General features: G+C 39.5%; 2 protein-coding genes across 5 annotated transcripts in view; one reads left to right on the top strand and one right to left on the bottom strand.

The window, feature by feature from the left end:
- ORC2 (origin recognition complex subunit 2) overlaps window positions 1-19,422 on the top strand; it is a 41,427-nt gene that overhangs the window by 5,543 nt on the left and 16,462 nt on the right. For both annotated transcript variants that reach the window (XM_046019120.1, XM_046019121.1), the window contains exons 5-10: window positions 8,021-8,110; window positions 12,478-12,570; window positions 13,116-13,147; window positions 15,478-15,538; window positions 17,306-17,499; window positions 19,103-19,201. In XM_046019120.1, the coding sequence (XP_045875076.1) occupies window positions 8,021-8,110; window positions 12,478-12,570; window positions 13,116-13,147; window positions 15,478-15,538; window positions 17,306-17,499; window positions 19,103-19,201 (569 nt within the window). The remainder of the gene's footprint in view (window positions 1-8,020; window positions 8,111-12,477; window positions 12,571-13,115; window positions 13,148-15,477; window positions 15,539-17,305; window positions 17,500-19,102; window positions 19,202-19,422) is intronic.
- Window positions 8,127-19,422, bottom strand: part of NIF3L1 (NGG1 interacting factor 3 like 1) — a 72,444-nt gene continuing 61,148 nt past the window's right edge. The window contains exons 8-11 of one of the 3 annotated variants that reach the window (XM_046019131.1): window positions 14,440-14,559; window positions 13,240-13,295; window positions 9,293-9,355; window positions 8,143-8,331 (exon numbers count right to left, since the gene is read on the bottom strand). In XM_046019131.1, coding sequence (XP_045875087.1) covers window positions 14,545-14,559 — 15 coding nt within the window. In that variant the 3' untranslated portion in view covers window positions 8,143-8,331; window positions 9,293-9,355; window positions 13,240-13,295; window positions 14,440-14,544. Of the gene's footprint in view, window positions 8,332-9,292; window positions 9,356-13,167; window positions 14,560-19,422 lie in introns of those variants that run through there. The other 2 variants (XM_046019130.1, XM_046019132.1) reach the window with 2 other exon arrangements.

The following is a 19,422-nucleotide window of genomic DNA, read 5'->3' as shown; positions in this document are numbered from 1 at the left end:
CATCTTTAACATTATTAAGTGTGTACTTGAGTTGTGTTGCATATATTCGTTCGTGATGCTGTGCTGCTGTTGCCGTCCATCTCCAGAACTCTTCGTCAGGCGTGCTCTGTGACTGTCTCTCATCGGAAAAGCATGCGCTTAAGGTTTTTATGTATAGTGGGAAAGGTTGGAAGCACTGATTTCAACTACAGTTTTTTTTTTTAATTTTAAAGCTTTTATTTATTATTCTGACAGAGAGAGATCACAAGTAGGCAGAGAGGCAGGCAGAGAGAGTGAGAGGGAAGCAGGCTCCCTGCAGAGCAGAGAGCCCGATGCGGGGCTTGATCCCAGGACCCTGAGATCATGACCTGAGCCGAAGGCAGAGCCTTAACCCACTGAGCCACCCAGGCGCCCCTCAACTACAGTCTTTTTCTTTTTTTTTTGTAAGCGACCAATCCTGCACTTAGTTATTGTTAGAGTCTACAGCCCAATCTAAAGTTATTTGTTAAGATATTTACACTTTTAAGTAATTTGAAATAATTTCATAAAGCAAATCACTTCATTATTACTTTGGTTTTTACAGAAATATTTAGAAAGGGAGCACCTGGGTGGCTCTGTTAGTGGGGCATCTGACTCTTGATTTCGGCTTGGGTCATGATTTCAGGGATGTGGGATTGGCCCCATGTTGGGCTCCATGCTGGGTGTGGAGCCTGCTTGAGATTCTCTCCCTCCCTCTCTGTCCGCCCCTCTCCCCTCCTTGCCTCAAGCTCACCACTCTCTCTGTCTCTTCCTGAAGGAAGGAAGGAGTGAGTGAGGGAAGGAGGGAAAGAGGGAGGGAAGGAAGGAAGGAGGGAGGGAGATAGAAGGAACATTCCAAGAAGGAATATTGCTTCAACCTAGGCATGCTGGTGTTGTTTTTCTTCTTTTTACACCTAAGCCAGATTCCTGCCGGGTTATATTTAACATTTTTTTCGGTTTATTATGTTTTAGATAGGGCTCAAGGAACACAGATTTACTTAAGTTGGCTTAAAAAAATAGAGACCAAGGAATAAAATGGGTATTGTTGGGCAGTAGGGACGTTGGAACTGAGACCACATTAAAAACGTAGGGACTTCGCGGATCTCCTAGTCTTCCTCAGTCACCTCTGTGCACCTATTCTCTTTCTCTCTTACCTATTTCTGTCATGTATGTGCTTTTTACTCATATTTGACCTATAAATGGTCATCATCGCTGCTCCTGACCTTTTTGTCACTTGAGTCATAATGCTTCTGGTTTAGTTCCTGGTGTTAAATGACATGATATTAAAACAAAAACAAAAAAAAAACGATTATCCCTTAATAGACTAAGTGGGCAGAGTGGATTTTTTTTTTTTTAAAGATTTTATTTATTTGACAGAGATCACAAGTAGGCAGAGAGGCAGGCAGAGAGAGTGAGAGGGAAGCAGGCTCCCTGCTGAGCAGAGAGCCCGATGCAGGACTCGATCCCAGGACCCTGAGATCATGACCCGAGCCGAAGGCAGTGGCTTAAACCACTGAGCCTTTTTTGACAGTTGACATTTTTTAGGGCATGTTCTGAGTAGGATTTTGGATTCTTCTTCTTCTTTTTTTTTTTTTTTTTTCTAAGATTTTTATTTATTTGAGAGACAGCAAGAGCAAGCATGAGCCAGGGGGAGGGGCAGAGGGACAAGCAGACTTGTCAGATGCTTAACCGGCTGAGCCATCTAGGTGCCCCAGAACTTTGAATTCTTCATTCCTGTTATGGTAGACCAAAGAAGAGATTGAAAACAATATATTTGTCTTTAAACTGTTTTTTGGGTCCCTGGATGGCTTCGTCGTTAAGCATCTGCCTTTGTCTCAGGTTTTGATTGCAGGAACCTGGGATCCAGTCCCACATCGGGCTCCCTGCTCTGTTGGGAGCCTGCTTCTCCCTCTCCCTCTGCTGCTTCCCTTGCTTGTGTGCTCACGCTCTCTTTCTCTTCGTCGAAGAAATAAAATCTTTAAAAATAATTTTTTTAAGGTTTATTTTTTATTTGAGAGAGAGCATGAACAGAAGGAACAGAGGGAGAGAGAATCTCAAACAGACCCCTCACTGAGCTCAGAAACTGACATGGGTGTCAGTTCCATGATCCTGAGTTCATATTCTGAACCAAAACCAAGAGTAGCATGTTCAACTGATTGTGCTACCTGGGCACCCCTAAAGTGTTTTTGGTTTTTTTTTAATTGTTTCTTTTTGTAAAAGAGGCACCTGGCTGGCTTAGTTGGTAGAGCATGTGACTCTTGATCTTGGGGGGTTGTAAGTTCAAGTCCCATGCTGGGTGCAGAGATTACTTAAAAAAAATAATAAATCTTAAGAAAAGAGTAATATATATTTGGGGGCACCTGGGTGACTCAGTGAGTTAAGCCTCTGCCTTCGACTCAGGTCATGATCTCAGGGTCCTGGGATTGAGCCCCACATTGGGCTCCCTGCTCAGCTGGGAGCCTGCTTCCTCCTCTCTCTCTGCCTGCCTCTCTGGCTACTTGTGATCTCTGTCTGTCAAATAAATAAATCTTTAATTAAAAAAAAAAGTAATACATATTTGTAGTAGAAGTTCATTGCTTCCAACCTTTCTCCCATAATAGCATTCACAGCAAATGATATTTGGGGGCATACTGGAATAAATGGAGGAGAATGCTCCAGACCGATAAATGCCCTCGGGCTTCTGACCCCTATTCCTGCCCCTTCTGCAAGCCCTGACTGCCATGCTCAAAGGCCTAAGAGGATCGTTACTCAGCACATCTATAACCTATGCCTTTAGTTTTGCACACCTTCTGGGTAACTGCCTCAGACCAGTGTTCCTCAACCTATTTTTTTTTACAGTCATCCCCTCAAGAGCCTTCTTTTATACATTTTCTCCTAATTGCCCCCACCCACAAAATTTTAATACTACATATATGATACATATCTGTTTATATATCAGTGTACATATCTGTGGCCATCGGGAAGACCACAGACCGTTTGTAATATCTCAGATGTTTTTCACATTCTCCCTCCTCCCACCAGGAGCTATTTTTTAATCCATTAAGAGCAATATAATCCTGTTGAGAATGCATGCTTTAAGAGAACATGGGTGTGCATTTTCTGTCTGAATGTGCATGCACATACATGACCTTGTGTTGACAGTGTCTGAGTCCAGGAAATGGAGCTGTTCATTTGGCTGTGGGCATGTACTACAGATGAGCTCATAACTGACAGTTGTCTCACAGACGTGACTCTTACTATTTTGATTTGTTTTTTCTTGTTTGCCAATAGGTGGATAGGATGGAAAATGGTGTTTCAGTTAAGGTGTAGGAAGAAGAGTTTTCTTTTAATGTTTTTTTTTACAGAAGAAATGGTGACATCTATTGCAATCTTTTTTAGCCTCATTTGAAATAATGAACAATAAGCTTCTGCCTAATCTTTTATTATGAAAGAAAACAAATATGCATTATTTTTAAGACACAAAGGACATTTGGCAAAGAATCTTTGGAATAGTTAGAAAACAACCTTTTAACAAGGACCTCTAAATACTTTATTGATTAATCCCTTTACTTATCAAATTGTTATATGATATTTATTATTATAAGCTACTGCTTATAAGCAGCACGCATCTTGACATACCTGGTTTAATTTTCATAGTCTGTTAATCCATCTAGTCTGGAGAACAATCATTGCACGGAAGTGCTTGGTGATCTCAGCTTTAAATAGAAGATTTTTCCCGAGGCAATTAGATAGGTGTTCTCAAGAATGATTTGTCTTATTGATGTTTCTCTTGAACAGTTGGTTTGTTTTTTAGTCTTATGAACAGTGTAATTCTATACTTGATTCTTTGTAAGTTAGCTGCTAGAAAATTCTGTGACAAATATGTGGTTTGTTCGTTCTTTCTAAGATTTTATTTGTTTATTTGAGAGAGAGAGCGTGTGTATGCACGAGTGGGAGAAGAGGAGGAGGAGTAGATTCTCTGCCGAGTACAGAGTCTGAAGCGATGCTCCAACCCAGGACCCGAGATCATGATGTGAGCTGAAGTTAGCCGCTTCACTGACTGAGCCACCCAGGCACCCTATTCATATTATATTTAATTTTGCCTTATTCACAGTTCCATTTTTGAACTCAAGGATTATATCAGATTTTTTATTGTGTTTAAATAAAATCTCTTTAAAAATTATGAGAGGGATACCTGGGTAGCTCAGTCATCTAAGCATCCAACTCTTGGTTTTGGCTTAGTCATGATCTCAGGATTGTGGGATCGAGACATGCATTGGGCTCAGTGTGGAGTTTGCTTGAGGTTCTCTCTCTCCCTGTCCCTTTGTCCCTACCCCCACTTTCACGCTCTTTCTCTCTAAAATAAATAAATCTTTTTTAAAAAAATTATGAGAAATAAAACTTGTGGTAAAATATATGTAATATAAAATTTCCCATCTTAAAGTGTGTAGTTCAGTATTAAATACATCATTGTTTAGCAGTCTCCAGAACTCTTTTCATTTTACAAAACTGAAATTCTACCCATTAAAACTCCCCAGTCCCTTTTCCCCACAGCCCAACAACCACCATTTTACTTTCTCTCTGAATTGGACTATTTTAGGTACTTCATGTAAGTGGAATCATACAGTATTTTTGTGTGGGACTGGCTTATTTCACTTAGCCTAACGTTCTCAAGTTTCATCCATGTTGTGGCATGTGTCAGAATTTCCTTTTGGAGGCTGAATACTACTGCATTGTATGTATATACATTTGTTTATCCATTCATCTGTCAATGGACATTTGGGTGGCTTCAGCCTTTTGGCTACAGTGATAATGCTGCTATGGGCATGGGTGTACAAATACCTTTTTGAGACCCCGCTTTGAATTCTTTTGGGTGTATTCCCAGAAGTGGAATTGCTGGATCATATGGTAATTCTACTTTTAATTTTTTGAAGAGCTGCCATAATGTTTTCCACAGCAGCTACACCAAATTAGGTTTCCACCAACAGTGCAAAAGCATTTCAATTTCTCTGTATGCTTACCAACACTTTTTTTTTTTAGTAGCCTTCCTAATGGGTGTGAAATGGTAGTGTTATTTCTGTAATACCAATTCAAATTTATAAATAATAGAGTTGGCCTCTATTAGGCTTTTGGATTATTTCTAAATTTTCATTGTAACTAATGCAGTAGTGATAATCCTGGGGCAGTGCCGTATGATCTAGCACTTGTGCTTCTTCCTACTTTCTTATATGAGTTGAAAACTCGTGTTCACTCCAAAAAAACCCTGCATGCGGATGTTTACAGAAGCTTTGTTCATAATTGCAGTGATTTGGAAGCTACCAAAAAGTTGACAATGAATAAGTAAACTGAGGGGGGCCTGGGTGGCTCAGTGGGTTAAAGTCTCTGCCTGTGGCTCAGGTCATGATCTCGGGGTCCCGGGATCGAGCCCCATGCCGGGCTCTCTGCTCAGTGGGGAGCCTACTTCCCCCTCTCTAAGTACTTGTGATCTCTCTCTCTGTCAAATAAATAAAATCTTTAAAAAAAAAGAAGAAGAAATAGACTGATAGATCCATACAGTGGGATATTATTCAGCACTTACAAAAAGGTATCAAGACATGAAAAGATATGGAAGAACCTTAAATGCTAGTATGAATTGAAAGAAGCCAGTCTGAAAAGGCAGCTACTGGCTATGATTCCAACTATATGACGTTCTAGGAAAGGCAAAACCTCAAAGACAGTGAGGAGATCAGTAGTTGCCAGATGTCAGGGGATGGGAGCTATGAATAGGTAGAGTACAGAGAATTTTTAGGGCACTGAAACTATTCTGTATTATATTACAGTGGTGGATACAGGTCATTATACTTTTGTCAGAGCCTATAGGAAGCCATCAAAAAGAATGAAATCTTGCTGCCTGCAACCACATGGTTGGAGCTAGAATGTATTATGCTAAGTGAAATAAGTCAGGGAGACTAATACCTTATGATTTCAGTCATGAGTTCACAAAACATGAACATAGGGGAGGGGGATTAAAAACCATAAGAGACTCAACTGTTGAGAACAAACCAAGGGTTTCTGGAGGGGAAGTGGGTGAGGAGTGAGCTAAAGGGTTGGTGGGTGTCAAGGAAGGCACTTGTGATGAGGTCTGGGTGTTATGTGCAAGCCTGTATCGCAAAGTTCTACCTCTGAAACCAATATTAACTATATTAGTTAACTGTATGTTAACTAACTAGAATTTATTTTAAAGATTTTATTTATTTGAGATGCACAGAGAGAGAGAGAAAGAGAGAGGGAGCGCACGAGCAGAGGGTAGAGGCAGAGGGAGAGGGACAAGCAGACTCCCCGCTGAGCAAGGAGCCGGATGATGCGGGCCTCGATCCCAGGACCCTTTAATCATGACCTGAGCCGAAGGCAGACGTTTAACCGACTGAATTCTGGCATCCCAGAATTTAAATAAAACTTAAAAAAAAAAAAAAGCCTATAGAATGTACCACACCAAGAGTAAACCTTAATATAAGCTGTGGACTTGGGATGTTAAAGAGATGTCAGTGTAGGTTCATGATTGTAACAAATTACCACGCGGGTGTGGGTTGTTTCTAGCTGGAGGAGGCTGTGCATTTGTGAGGGCAGAAAGTCTATAGGAAATCTCTGTACCTTCTATTCAGGTTGGCTCTTACCTAAAACTGCTTTTAAAACATAAAGTCTTTGAAAAAAAAATTTAGGACTTCTTTTCATGAAATGTCATCATAAAGAAGTAAGATGACAAGTGACAGGATAAAGAAGATGTTTCTTCCTTGGAAATAAAGTTGGGGAAGGATGTTCAACCTCATTAGCGATTAAGAGAAGGGAAATTGAAACAGCTCTCCCCATGAGACTCATTTTTACACTCACTCGATTGGCAAAGATTAAGGAGTCTGGATAATGCCACGTATTAGTGCCTACATAATGGGGACTCAAACAGTAAGGATAGTGAGCACTGACTTTGGACAAGTCTGGCACTGTTTTGTAAGAACAGTAATAAGCCCATTACATACTGACAGAAATTATGTATACTTAGATGAAAAACAACATTTTTCAAAAAAAAATAAGTGAAGAAGTCACTGTTTTACATTTTTGCAGATCTCTTTAACGTCTGGCTTAACGGAAGACAGCTGAGTTTTCATATCTGCTTCACACACTCCATTAACCCACAGGATGGTGCTGATATCACACATCATCACACATCACACATCTAGAATACCTCACTCTCCGCTCTTTTTTTTTTTTTAAGATTTTATTTATTTATTTGACAGAGATCACAAGTGGGCAGAGAGGCAGGCAGAGAGATAGGGGGAAGCAGGCTCCCTGCTGAGCAGAGAGCCCAATGCGAGGCTCAATCCCAGGACCCTGAGATCATGACCTGAGCCGAAGGCAGAGGCTTTAACCCACTGAGCCATCCAAGCGCCCCTCACTCTCCACTCTTGATTGAGAAAAAGTCAAATAATATGTTAGTGTTATGAAACAGTTTTGGCCTCGGGGACCTGGGATACCTGACGCCACCACACTTTGAGAATTGCTGTGCTGGAGAATAGGCTACTAGCCATGAGCATCTGGTATGTTGCAGGTAGCAGTTTCATTTATGGGAATGATTGCATGAAATTAAGTCACTGTCTTGATAGGGAGTAAGAGAGCTGCTACCATGTACCAACTCTTCAAATCTCAGCGTCAGCTCCGTTGTACTTTGTGTGTTTGCTTCAGAAAGAAAACATAATAGAGTCTTCGGTTTTCCCACCTTAGGGGCAACAGTATCATGAATTGAATGTATATCCCTCAGGGGGTTTTTGGGAGGGGAGCTTTTGGGAGGGGAGCTCTGTGTGTGTGTGTTTATTGTGAAAAATAGTATGTTTTCTGTGTTTAAATTTATATAAACAGTTCTTTTGTATTTCTAAAAATACTTTATGTGTAAATATGTATTGTTAAACCTTTATGCAAAACAATAGGGGGGACAAATCTTAGGTTTTTAGTAAAGATTTTTTTTTTCTGTTATTATTGCTTATTTTTCCAAAACATACTGCATTTTCTCTTTCAGAATCCTTGAAAAATGGCTCTGCTGCAGATGGTGGGAATAAAGTTTATTCTTTTCAGAACAGAAAGCACTCTGAAAAGATGGCTAAATTAGGTAAGTTGCTTTTCTAAGAAGGTGTACTTCACCACATTCCCCACAGTTATCATCTTATTGCATTCCCTAGAAGAATGAGGGATGTCATTTTGTAATCACATTTTCAAGCATGCAGAAAGTCAGATTTTCATGCTCATATATGTCTTCTGTTCTCAGCTAGGTTTTAAGCTTCTCATCTTAGGAATCCTGTCTTCATCTTCTTCCCACATGTAGCACAGGCTCTGAGCAAATTTTTAAGTATATGAGTCGCTTAAATCACAAATATTTTGAGTTTATTAAATAAGAATTTTATACTATGTATAGAAAAATGTTTATATTGTAGAAAACTATAAAATTGTTACAAATGGGCTATTGTGACATTTTCTTACTCAATTACCACTTACACTAATTACACATGAATTACTGATTTTTAGAAAACTAGACTAAAATAAATTACATACAACATTCAAATTAAACTTTATTTGGGTTCTGTGGTATGGGGGTTAGATTTGAAAGCTTTGAGGAAGGGAAATAACATGTGAAAGCAGTTTGAAAATTAAGGAGGCCCGTAAGTATGTGAAGGTTTGGGACACCAAGAAGTCAAGAGTAAGGGAATAATAATTAACTACCCAGTAAAATGTAATAGTGGTATAATAGGGCTCTTAATCTGTAATTATAGAATACCAACATACATTTCTGAAGTAGTGTATTTTTATGCAGTCATTCTGGCCAGTAACCAGGTAAACATTCAAGATCAAGTGAGAAACTTAAGTGTTGATACTGATGAGGGACATATAAGAAATAATTATAAGACCTGTGTAATAGAACATAATAATTAATTATTTGCAAAATGCAGTTTTTCTAAAAGGTATATGAAATTCATTATTTTGAAGCTAACATGGCAAGTACAATAATTTACAGTAACTGATCTGTTTCTTAGTGTTTATAATCCACATCAAGAAATTGAAAGTTTTTTGATTTGTAAAAATGACTGTGTTCTGTGTAGGATCGCTGAGAAACCAGAGAATAAATGCTAAAACAATTATTACAGAAAGGATCAGATAGACACCAAGACTAACCTGAAACCCCAGAACTGTGAAACAGGACAAAGAACATTGGAGAAAGAGAACTAATAGTGGAGAGGAGCCCCAGAAGAGTAGCCACGTAGACGTTCTAGTAGATCTTCAGCATGCATGTACTAACCATGATGTAGGTCTTCCATTGTATGGGCTGCAAGATGCTCGAGCATTGTTATGTTGTACATTTCTGTCAACACAAATGAAAGAAATATAGAGTCATGGGGGCGCCTGGGTGGCTCAGTTGGTTGGCCGTCTGCCTTTAGCTCAGGTCATGATCCCAGGGTCCTGGGATTGCGCCCCACATCGGGCTCCCTGCTCAGTGGGGAACCTGCTTCTCTCTCTCCCGCTCCCCCTGCTCGTGCTCTCTTTCCCTCTGTCAAATAAATAAAATCTTTAAAAAAGGAAAAAATATATATATATGCAGTCATGAAAAGATGGTTTTCTAGATAATTTGAAATTGATCATACTTTATAAAATCCGTGCTTTAGTTAGGACTAATGTTTAGTTATAATGGTCTTTATTTTTTAATTTTCATTTAATATATTTTTTAAGGATTTTATTTATTTATTTGACACAGAGAGAGAGAGAGATCACAAGTAGGCAGAGAGAGGGGGGAAGTAGGCTCCCTGCTGAGCAGAGAGCCCGATGCCAGGCTCGATCCCAGGACCCTAAGATCATGACCTGAGCTGATGGCAGAGGCTTAACCCACTGAGCCACCCAGGCTCCTCTGTAATGGTCTTTAAATAGTTTCTTTGACTTATTAAGTATTGTCACTAATTGTGTTTACATCTAATTATATCAGTGAAGTAGAAGGCCTTGGTATGTTTTTCTTTTTTAAAGATTTTATTTATTTGAGAGAGTGAGAGAGTAAGAGAGCAGGGGCAGGGCCAAGGGAGAGGGAGAAGCAGACTCCCTGCTGAGCACAGAGCCCCATGCAGGGCTTGATCCCAGGACGGTGAGATCATGACCTGAGCCCAACTCAGACACTTAACCAACTGAGCCACCCAGGCACTCCAGCCTTAGTATTTTTTAGATAACTCTAACCTGCCATAAAATCATATATTACTGCGTATAAATGGTTAAATGTAATTGGGCAAATATAGGACGAGAAATACACTAGGAGTTAGACTGGGTGGCTTTTTAAAATACATGTCTTCGATAAGTAAATGAATGCGAACAAAGGAGCAAATAAAGAGCAAACTTGGTAGAAATACCCAATAGAGAACAGGAAGGAGTTCAGCAAGCTTGTAGAAAGGGATGACTTTAGGGAAATTAAAAATAGATTGGTTGATAGGATAAATAATAGCCTAATGAGAAAGCAAAGAAGATTTTACAATTTTATTTTTAAATTTCCAGTATGTTGCAGGCCAGCTGTGTAAAATACAGTACAAACGAATTACTAGAAAAATGAAAAAGACAAACAGTATATGCCTCAGTTTTTTATTAGTAGAGTCAAGAGCCATATGTGGTTAACTGTCTTTTACTCTTCCTCTTCAATTCTTCCTTTTCCTTCCCTTTTGTGGTTTAATAGTTACTTAAAAACAGAATTTTCCCATGTTGCAACATATAACCAAAATGATCCCAGCTAAATTACTTTGTGCTTAATGTAGCTTTCTGTTGGGGTAAAGCTTCTTTTCCTATCCTTTAGATCAACAGCCTTTAATCTAAACATAGTACATTCTTCTGGTGTGAAGATAAAGCAAAGGGCTGGTTTTTAGGAATACTTAGAGATAGACTATGCAAAGGAGAAAGCAGAGAAATGATGGAATAACTACCAACAGTAACTGTGGGCCAGAATAATGTCATAGAACCCAAATGGAGGAATAATTTCAAAGAGAGATAAAAAAAAAACCAAACTCCTAGTAAGTGATACAGAAGACCAAGGAGGTTAGTTAAGAAAAAAGAAGGCAGTTCATTTGTGGGGACTGTCATGGGTATTCTGGATCAATTTTAAATTTGGAGGCTAAAACTGTGAAACAGGTTAGGAAGAATTTGAGTCAGTAAAGTGTCTTTAACTTACACAAATTCAGGGGCGCCTGGGTGGCTCAGTGGGTTAAAGCCTCTCCCTTCGGCTCAGGTCATGATCCCAGGGTCCTGGGATTGAGCCCCGCATTGGGCTCTCTGCTCAGCAGGGAGCCTGCTTCCCTTCCTCTCTCTCTGGCTGCCTCTGCCTACCTGTGATGTCTCTATCTGTCAAGTAAATAAATAAAATCTTTAAAAAAAAAAAAAACTTACACAAATTCAAGTATACTTACTCCTTTAAAAGTAAAAGGGGGCAAGGATATAATTTGAATAGCATATCCCTTTTTTTCTCAGTGAACAATGGGCCAGTGTATGTTAAATTGGGAAATAAAATCCATTCCTTAGTTAGGCTCCATTCCGCATGGCTCTCATGCTATTGAGAATGTAAGTATCTTTAAAGGTAAAGATTATAGTTTTCATTTAAAATGGCCCTATGTTTTAGAAGCCAACTATTTAATCTGATGCTCAGTTGAAGAAACAGCCATCTGTTCAGTGCTCTATTATAGTTTATATATTATTCACATGTATTACAGAACTTTAGACACAAAATAAAATATACCACATGTGGTGGGAGAGTTAAGAATTTTTAAAGCATAATTTTAAATATACACAGCTTCCATTTGATTCTAGATCCTATTTTCTGGCCATTCTTTCTTACCCCTAGCAAAAGTATGCCTCAAGTATGTATGCTAAAGAAATGGAAAGACTGTAAAATTGTCGATGGAGAGGAGAGGGAGAAAGAATGACAAGTATAGAAAGCAGTAAGGCCGAAACTGTTTATTTGTATTTTCTTGAGACACCTGTAGATAATTGAAAGAAGACTTAAGATGTTTGGAACATTGCAAACAAAGGTTAGAGGCAGTGCTCTTAATATGGGTAGGTTTGTTTATCTTCCTCGTAATAGTAGCAGGCAGGTTCTTTTTTTGTTTTTCCCTAAGAATTTACATAAGTGAGGGGCACCTGGGTTGCTCAGTTGGTTAAGCAACCACTTTTTTTCCTTTTCTTTTTTTTTTTTTTTTTTTTTTTTAAGCAGCCAACTCTTGATCTTGGCTCAGGTCTCATGGGTCATGGGATTAAACCCCACATCAGGCCCTGCGCTTGGTGGGAGTCTGCTTGAAGACTGCCCCTCCTCCTACTCTCTAGCACATGGGCGCTCTGTCTCTCTCTCTAAAATAAATAAATGAATCTTTAAAAAAAAGAACTTATGTAAGTGAAATAAAGCTATTTCCCCCCTTCATCTGCTGTCATCCATTAAAGATTGTTTTATATACTTTTGTCTGTTTACAGCTTCAGAACTAGCAAACACACCAAGAAAAAATGTTTCGTTCAGTTTGAAGAATGATCCTGAAATTATGATAAACATTCCTCAGTGTAGCAAGGGTAAGATACTATCTTAGCTCTTTGAATAGAGTTCTCATAGTTGCTTCAAGTTATGCTTCTTTTTTTTGTCTAAACGCATTGCTATGCACTCTTTACTGTTCTGAAAATTCATTCAACAAAATATAGTTAATACCCAGTTTGTGCCTTAGTATGCCCATATTTAGCTCTCAACAAAAGGGGGAAATAATTGTGCTGATGGAAGTTGTGCAAATTGACAGGGTCAACTAGAACTATACTCTTCAAACCCTGTGATCAGAGGGTATGTGTTACGGTGAGCTCTGTGTGTTGTGTAAGACTGGCGAATCGCAGACCTGTACCCCTGAAACTGGTAACACATTATATGTTAATTAAAAAAAAAAAAAAACCCTTGGCTTGAGTTAGCCAAATGCTCATGGAGGAACTGCTTTGCCACGTTCTATTTGAAATAAGGCTTTGGGTGTTTGGAAGTCACAGTTTATGGAGAGTGTGGAGCAGTTTATCGAAACTAGACTGTGATGAAAATTGAAGTACTGTGGTAAGTAATGCCTTTTTGTTTTATTCTTCAGGGCATTCTGCTTCGGACAAAGTTCAGTTGAAGGTAAGCAGTTGATCGAAAACATGCAAAAACGTTAGCGTTACAAAGACTTGGTGACAGCTAGGCACTTCATCTCAGTGTACAGGACACCTTACCTTAGATGAAGGATCTGAAGTTCAGAGAGGGGAAGTGATTGTCTGAGTCCATCTAACTGGGAAGGAAAAAAGACGAAAAACGAAGCCAGGTCTTCTACACCCAACCGCTGCGCCGTTTCTGTGAGAACTATCCCTGGATATTTTCACCTTAGTAGAACTGGCCTGGCAATTGTATGGGTTTTGTTTGGTTTTGCTTTGCTTTGCTTTTATACATAATGTTCTGTTGTTTCTTGAGGGACTGACGCCAAGATCCATTAAATCCATTAGGATATCTTTCATAATTTACATTTGAATACCAGATTGGTTTTGGTAAATTCGTTCCAGGGTAGCTGAAAAGAATTGACAATTTTTATTCTTCCCTTTGTGTTTTTGTTTTTTCATTATGCTTTGTCACGTGGCCCTCTCTGGATCTGAACAAGCCCAGATGGGCATGAATGAACCCATCACGATGAGTATGTGTGAGTGTGTCCAGGCTTGATGGCTATAAATTTTGACATGCCTAGAATTGTGCATATGTTAAGTTTGGGGAACTCCGTATAAGAATGTGAGTATACACATTCAGGGTCATGGTTATGGCCTGTGTACAAATGTCCGATTTAGGCAAGTCTAGATGGGAGAGTAGACACGTTAGAGCCTCCTTTTGTCTTTGATAATTCTTTCTTCCTGTATTATATCATGCATACTGTATGACCATGAAAGACTAAAACTCATTCCCCTAATCCAGTCAAGAATATAGATATATTAGCACATTCCTTTTCAAAGTGCGGATCACAGCACATAAGTGAATCTTGTCAGTTCCCCCAAGAAACCATCAGAAGACCTACCACAGTGAGAGACAGCGTCACAGTGGCAGTCTTAGTGCATCGTCTTAGAAGGGGGGGGTTCAGGAGAGAATATATATATATATAGGGCTTGGGGATCTGGACTCAAAAGGCTAATGCACTGCTATCAAGATGGGAAACTGGTATGTATAGACAAACTCATTATATGGTATTTGAGGACTGGTGGACACAGAAAAGAGAGGGTCTTGAACTGAGTCCTGAAGAATGAACTGTTGTTGGATAAGCTGGTTGCCCTGTGGAATAATCTGTTACCCTGATGGGAGACCAGGTCGCCCAAATGAGCAAACTGTCTAGATGAGGTAGTTTGCAAAAATTTCTGTAGCAAACACTGACGTTATTTATCAATTTATAGCCTTACCTTTTTGAGCAAGAATTTTCCACAATGGTTATTTTGACACAGGTGTTCCCATCCCTGGTAATTAATCTGTATGGAGGCAGGCTGTCTCAACTTTCAGTCTTGAGATTAGTAGGCTATGACCTGCGGTTTAAAAAACGAGAGAATAAAATTGAGAATGTCTATTTTGTAAGTCTTATTTCAGTATAATTTGTTTCCGTTGTATGCTGTGTGCACACGCGGATCAAGATGTGCAAAACGTAAAAATGTTTTTTAAGGATCTGGATCAAAACAGTTCATATACTTTATAAATCCGTCGGGCTCAGTTCATTCATTATAGTACTACTTTTAATATCCCAAATCAGATTGTGTTCACATTTGAAACTCGCACCAACAACCTATTACAAGACAACAGACGTGGATTTTTTGTCCTAATTTCATATTGCCAAGATAACACAGGGACTTTATCTTTTTATCAGTACTGCTAAACACTAACATTATACAACAGTGGGCATTTTAATGTGCTGTAGAAATTTATTGGTGTTAGAGTATCATGTTCTGTGAGGAAAAGGAAAACGGACTACTTCTGTGAAGTGCTTAAAAATCTTAACGTAATGGAGTAAAATGTAGAGATCTCATTCTCTCTTCATTAAAAGGCCAACTGCCATAGGCATATGAGTGCCCGTTTCCTCACTTACTCCTCACCATTGGATATTATCAGTTTTTTAAAAAGAAATATTCTGCTAATCTGATGGGTGAAAGTGGTTCAAAAGGCTAATTCATATACTTTTGTTTTTTCTTACATTATAAAAAATACTTTATAGATGTCTGCAATACAACTTCTAGAATCACTGTAGGAATCCTCGGATTTGTTGCATTGTTTTTGTTGGCTTTCTGCTATTTTTTCCTAACAGAGTAATTTGTCATTGTCTTCTAATTCAAAGGTAGTCTAATGAAAACAAAATGTTTTTCTTTTCTAGCCTCTTCCACTCATCCATCATTAATTCACATGTCATCATTATTATTTGATTATTGAAACCGTACTGCTTTATTTTTAAACAGAACAGCGATAAAAGTGAACTTCTGTCAACAGCATCTAGTGGTCTGAGGAAAAGATTAAGAGGTATGAATTTCTTTTGAAACTGAGTTTTTACAAAAAGCACCTAAACAAGGGGCAGTAATGGTTTACGTTGGTTGTAGTCTTAGGCTGCTTGTTTTTTATCTTTGGCCTGCCACTTACAGAGACCTCTCTGTGGCTCAGGCTTTTCATTTACAAATAAGGATGAAAATTTTACCAGCCCCTGAGTTGATCTGAGAGGAATGGAAATAAAAGATGTCAAAAGTGCTTAGTGTAGTGCTTGACCTTGATGTGTGTTTTTTACCGGTGTTAGCTGCTATTATCTTTTAAATTTATTTTTATTTTTTTATGTATATGTCCATCTCTTTTAGATTTTGCCACATTTTTTTTTTTGAAGTGGTTGTGCCAGTTTTGTTTTGTTTTGTTTTAAAGATTTTATTTATTTATTTGACAGAGGTCACAAGTAGGCAGAGAGGCAGGCAGAGAGAGAGGAGGAAGCAGGCTCCCCGCGGAGCAGAGACCCCGATGCGGGGCTCGATCCCAGGACCCTGGGATCATGACCTGAGCCGAAGGCAGAGGCTTTAACCCACTGAGCCATCCAGGCTCCCCAGCTGCTATTATCTTTTAAATTTATTTTTATTTTTTTTAAGATTTTATTTATTTATTTGTCACAGAGAGAGAGATCACAAGTAGGCAGAGAGGCAGGCTAGAGAGAGAGGGGGAAGGAGGCTCCCCGCCGAGCAGAGATCCTAATGCGGGCCTCGAACCCAGGACCCTGAGATCATGAGCCGAAGGCAGAGGCTTAAACCGCTGAGCCACCCAGCTGCCCCGGAAGTTAACTTTTTATAAAAGTTTTATACTTACTTTGTTGAATGTAAAATAGTTTTATTCTTTCTGAGTGTAAAACTAGCTTTATTATTTCTGGGGAGTAGTGGAGGTTGCTATGGTTTGTTTAAAAATAAAATGCTTGTATCAGCTCTGGGATGGAATGTGCCTGTCTGTTAGTAATACTTAGAATAGTAGCTACCATTTATTGAGTCAGTTAGGATGGCATTTTTTGTATAGGCAGCAACAGAAAATTCTACAGGAATGGCTTAAGCCGTAGACATATACTTATGTCACATCATGAAGAATGTAAGGACAGACCAGTCTGGTGGCGGTAACTCCAGGGTCAGAAAGACCCAGGTTCTTCCTAGCTTCTTGTTCTGACACCAGCATTTTTCCTCTTTAGGTTTGATGCTTCATATTGCAAATGGCTTTTTTACCTTTAAGCTATTGGTATAAATAAGGGGCTTTCCAACTCCATAAGTGAGGGAAATATTTCCCAGAAGCTTCTAGCAAATTTTCCCTCAAGTGTCATTGATCAGAGGGTTACATAGCCAATGCTAGTTGCAGAAGAGGCTGGGAAAACAAGTGTCTGACAGAAGAAAAGATATTACCGTGATGATTTACTCCTTAGGGTGAGACACATTGCCACATTTTACAAAATGGGAGTGCGTTGGCAAGGAAGAAGAAAAAACGATCCTAGGCATGATTGATAGTTCCTGGTTGTCAGGCATTGTTAGTTGCTTTGCATACCTTTCGGTGTGATCTTCACAATGGTTCATGAAATTAGGCACTGTGAGCTTCATTCGAGAAATGAGGAAACTGGTGCTCGGAAAACTTTATGTAATAACTAGCTCTGGGGAAATCAGAAAGTAATGACAAAACCAGGAGTGAAATTCTCTTATTTCAAAGTCCACGCTCTTTCCATTACCCTCCAGTGCCTCTCGTCAGACTCTCAAATTTTCCCACTTGGTTTCCCCCCGCCAGTTCCAAGGTCTCATTCTGACAGTGAAAGTGAATATTCAGCTTCCAACTCGGAAGACGATGACGGGGTTGCCCAGGAACATGAAGAGGACACTGACGAAGTCATATTGAGCCCAAAGAGTCCATCTCAGAATAGAGCTACGTCAGCTTCTGTTTGCAAAGAAACACCTTCTAAGAAAATGAAAAGAGATAAAACAGTAAGTGGAGACTTTAACCTTAAAGAAAAATTGTGTAATAGCTTAAAGCTAAGCTACCCCAAAGAGATGCACTTGGGGGATCAACATAATTTTTTTTCTTTACTTCTGTATTTTCAGTCTTTCCCATAAGTATGCCCATTTGTATTTGTGTCTGTTTCCGAACTTTCTGTTTTGCCTGTCTGCATTCATACTCATGTATTAGTGCCCATGCTAAAGGCGACATCTCAGTTCAGTTGTATCAAAATGAGCTTTTAAATAAATTTCGATTGGAGGGCGCCTGGGTGGCTCAGTGGGTTAAGCCGCTGCCTTCGGCTCAGGTCATGATCTCGGGGTCCTGGGATCGAGTCCCGCATCGGGCTCTCTGCTCAGCAGGGAGCCTGCTTCCCCCTCTCTCTCTGCCTGCCTCTCTATCTACTTGTGATCTCTCTGTCAAATAAATAAATAAAATCTTAAAAAAAAACAACAACAAAATTTCGACTGGAAAATTGGAAGCAAGACTTCGCAGTGAGTACCTTTTTAGAGAGCTCGGTTTTTATAACATCGCTGCTGTATTCAAGTCAGTACAAGCGGTAAGCGAAGTGGCCGTGGGTCGTGTTGAGTTGTTGGGAAGAACACTGTAGGCGCCGTGGCCTGAGAAAAGGCTCATTACCTGGTGTTGTGTGTAAAGATTCAGGGGAGTCTAGGAAGCCTACCGCTTTGAAAGGTTTTCCATCCCTTCTCACCCCCGGGGCGGTGAGTCCTGCCCCACGTCCGCAGAACAAGTAGCGAGCCATTGCACTGCAACGGTAAGCTGGTCTTTGACTTGACTGTCCATATCGTCTTCATTTCCAGTCCTTCAGCTGTTAAAGGATTTGTAAGAACTGTGTGAAGCAAAATGAAGGTCCCGATAGGAGTCCGAATGGAAATTTTATGTTGGAACTTAGGAATCGTTTCTGTGAAAAGATTACTTCCATCTAGTCATTTCTTTAACTTTTATGATGCTAAGTGTTACTCCGTTTTACTACTAGAATTAGATGTCCTTGGTCCTTAATCTGTGGTGTTGCTTCAAAAAGAAAATAGTGCCAAATAAAGAATTTCACGTATCCTATTTTATGCTAATGTTACAGTCTAGTTTTGATAGAAACAAATATCCAGGGGCACCTGGGTGGCGCAGTCGTTAAGCATTTGCCTTTGCCTCAGGTCATGACCCCGGGGTCCTGGGATTGGGCCCCATGTTGGGATCCCTGCTCCGTGGGAAGCCTGCTTCTCCTTCTCCCACTCCCCCTGATTGTGTTCCCTCTGTCACTGTCTCTCTGTCAAATAAATAAATAAAATCTTTAAAAACGAAACAAAATAAAATCAAATATCTAGGGATGCCTGGGTGGCTCAGTGGGTTAAGCGTCTGCCTTCAGGCTCAGGTCATGATCCCAGGGTCCTGGGATCAAGCCTCACATCAGGCTCCCTGCCCAGCAGGGAGTCTGCTTCTCCCTGCCCTGGCTCTTGGGCTCTTGCTTGTTCTCCCCGCCGCCACCCCAGTAAATAAAATCTTTTAAAAAATTAAAAATTCTTCAGAATTTTAAAAGTATCTGAAACTAAGAATTGATTTTGCTGTATCTGCTTTCAGAGTGATTTGGTAGAAGAATATTTTGAAGCTCATAGCAGCTCAAAAGTTTTGACCTCTGACAGAACGCTGCAGAAACTAAAGCGAGCCAAACTGGATCAGGTATGTTGTAAGGAATGTTGCTTCTATATTTTTTTTAAATTGTGAACTGAAAAGTACACCACATAAACAACAAATTTGAAAGGTAAATTTACACAAACAGAATTATTGTCCTGATAAAATGAAACACTAATGTGACCCAATAGATACTTCATTATATAAAATGGTAAATGGTTAACTTGAAATCTGTTTGACGTACTATAATTAAATTGTTTTCTCTAAGT

This window comes from Meles meles, chromosome 9 (genome assembly GCF_922984935.1).
Source record: "Meles meles chromosome 9, mMelMel3.1 paternal haplotype, whole genome shotgun sequence".
Lineage (NCBI taxonomy): Eukaryota > Metazoa > Chordata > Mammalia > Carnivora > Mustelidae > Meles > Meles meles.
Note: the sequence above shows the minus strand (reverse complement) of the source record. Positions and strands in the feature narration are given on the sequence as shown.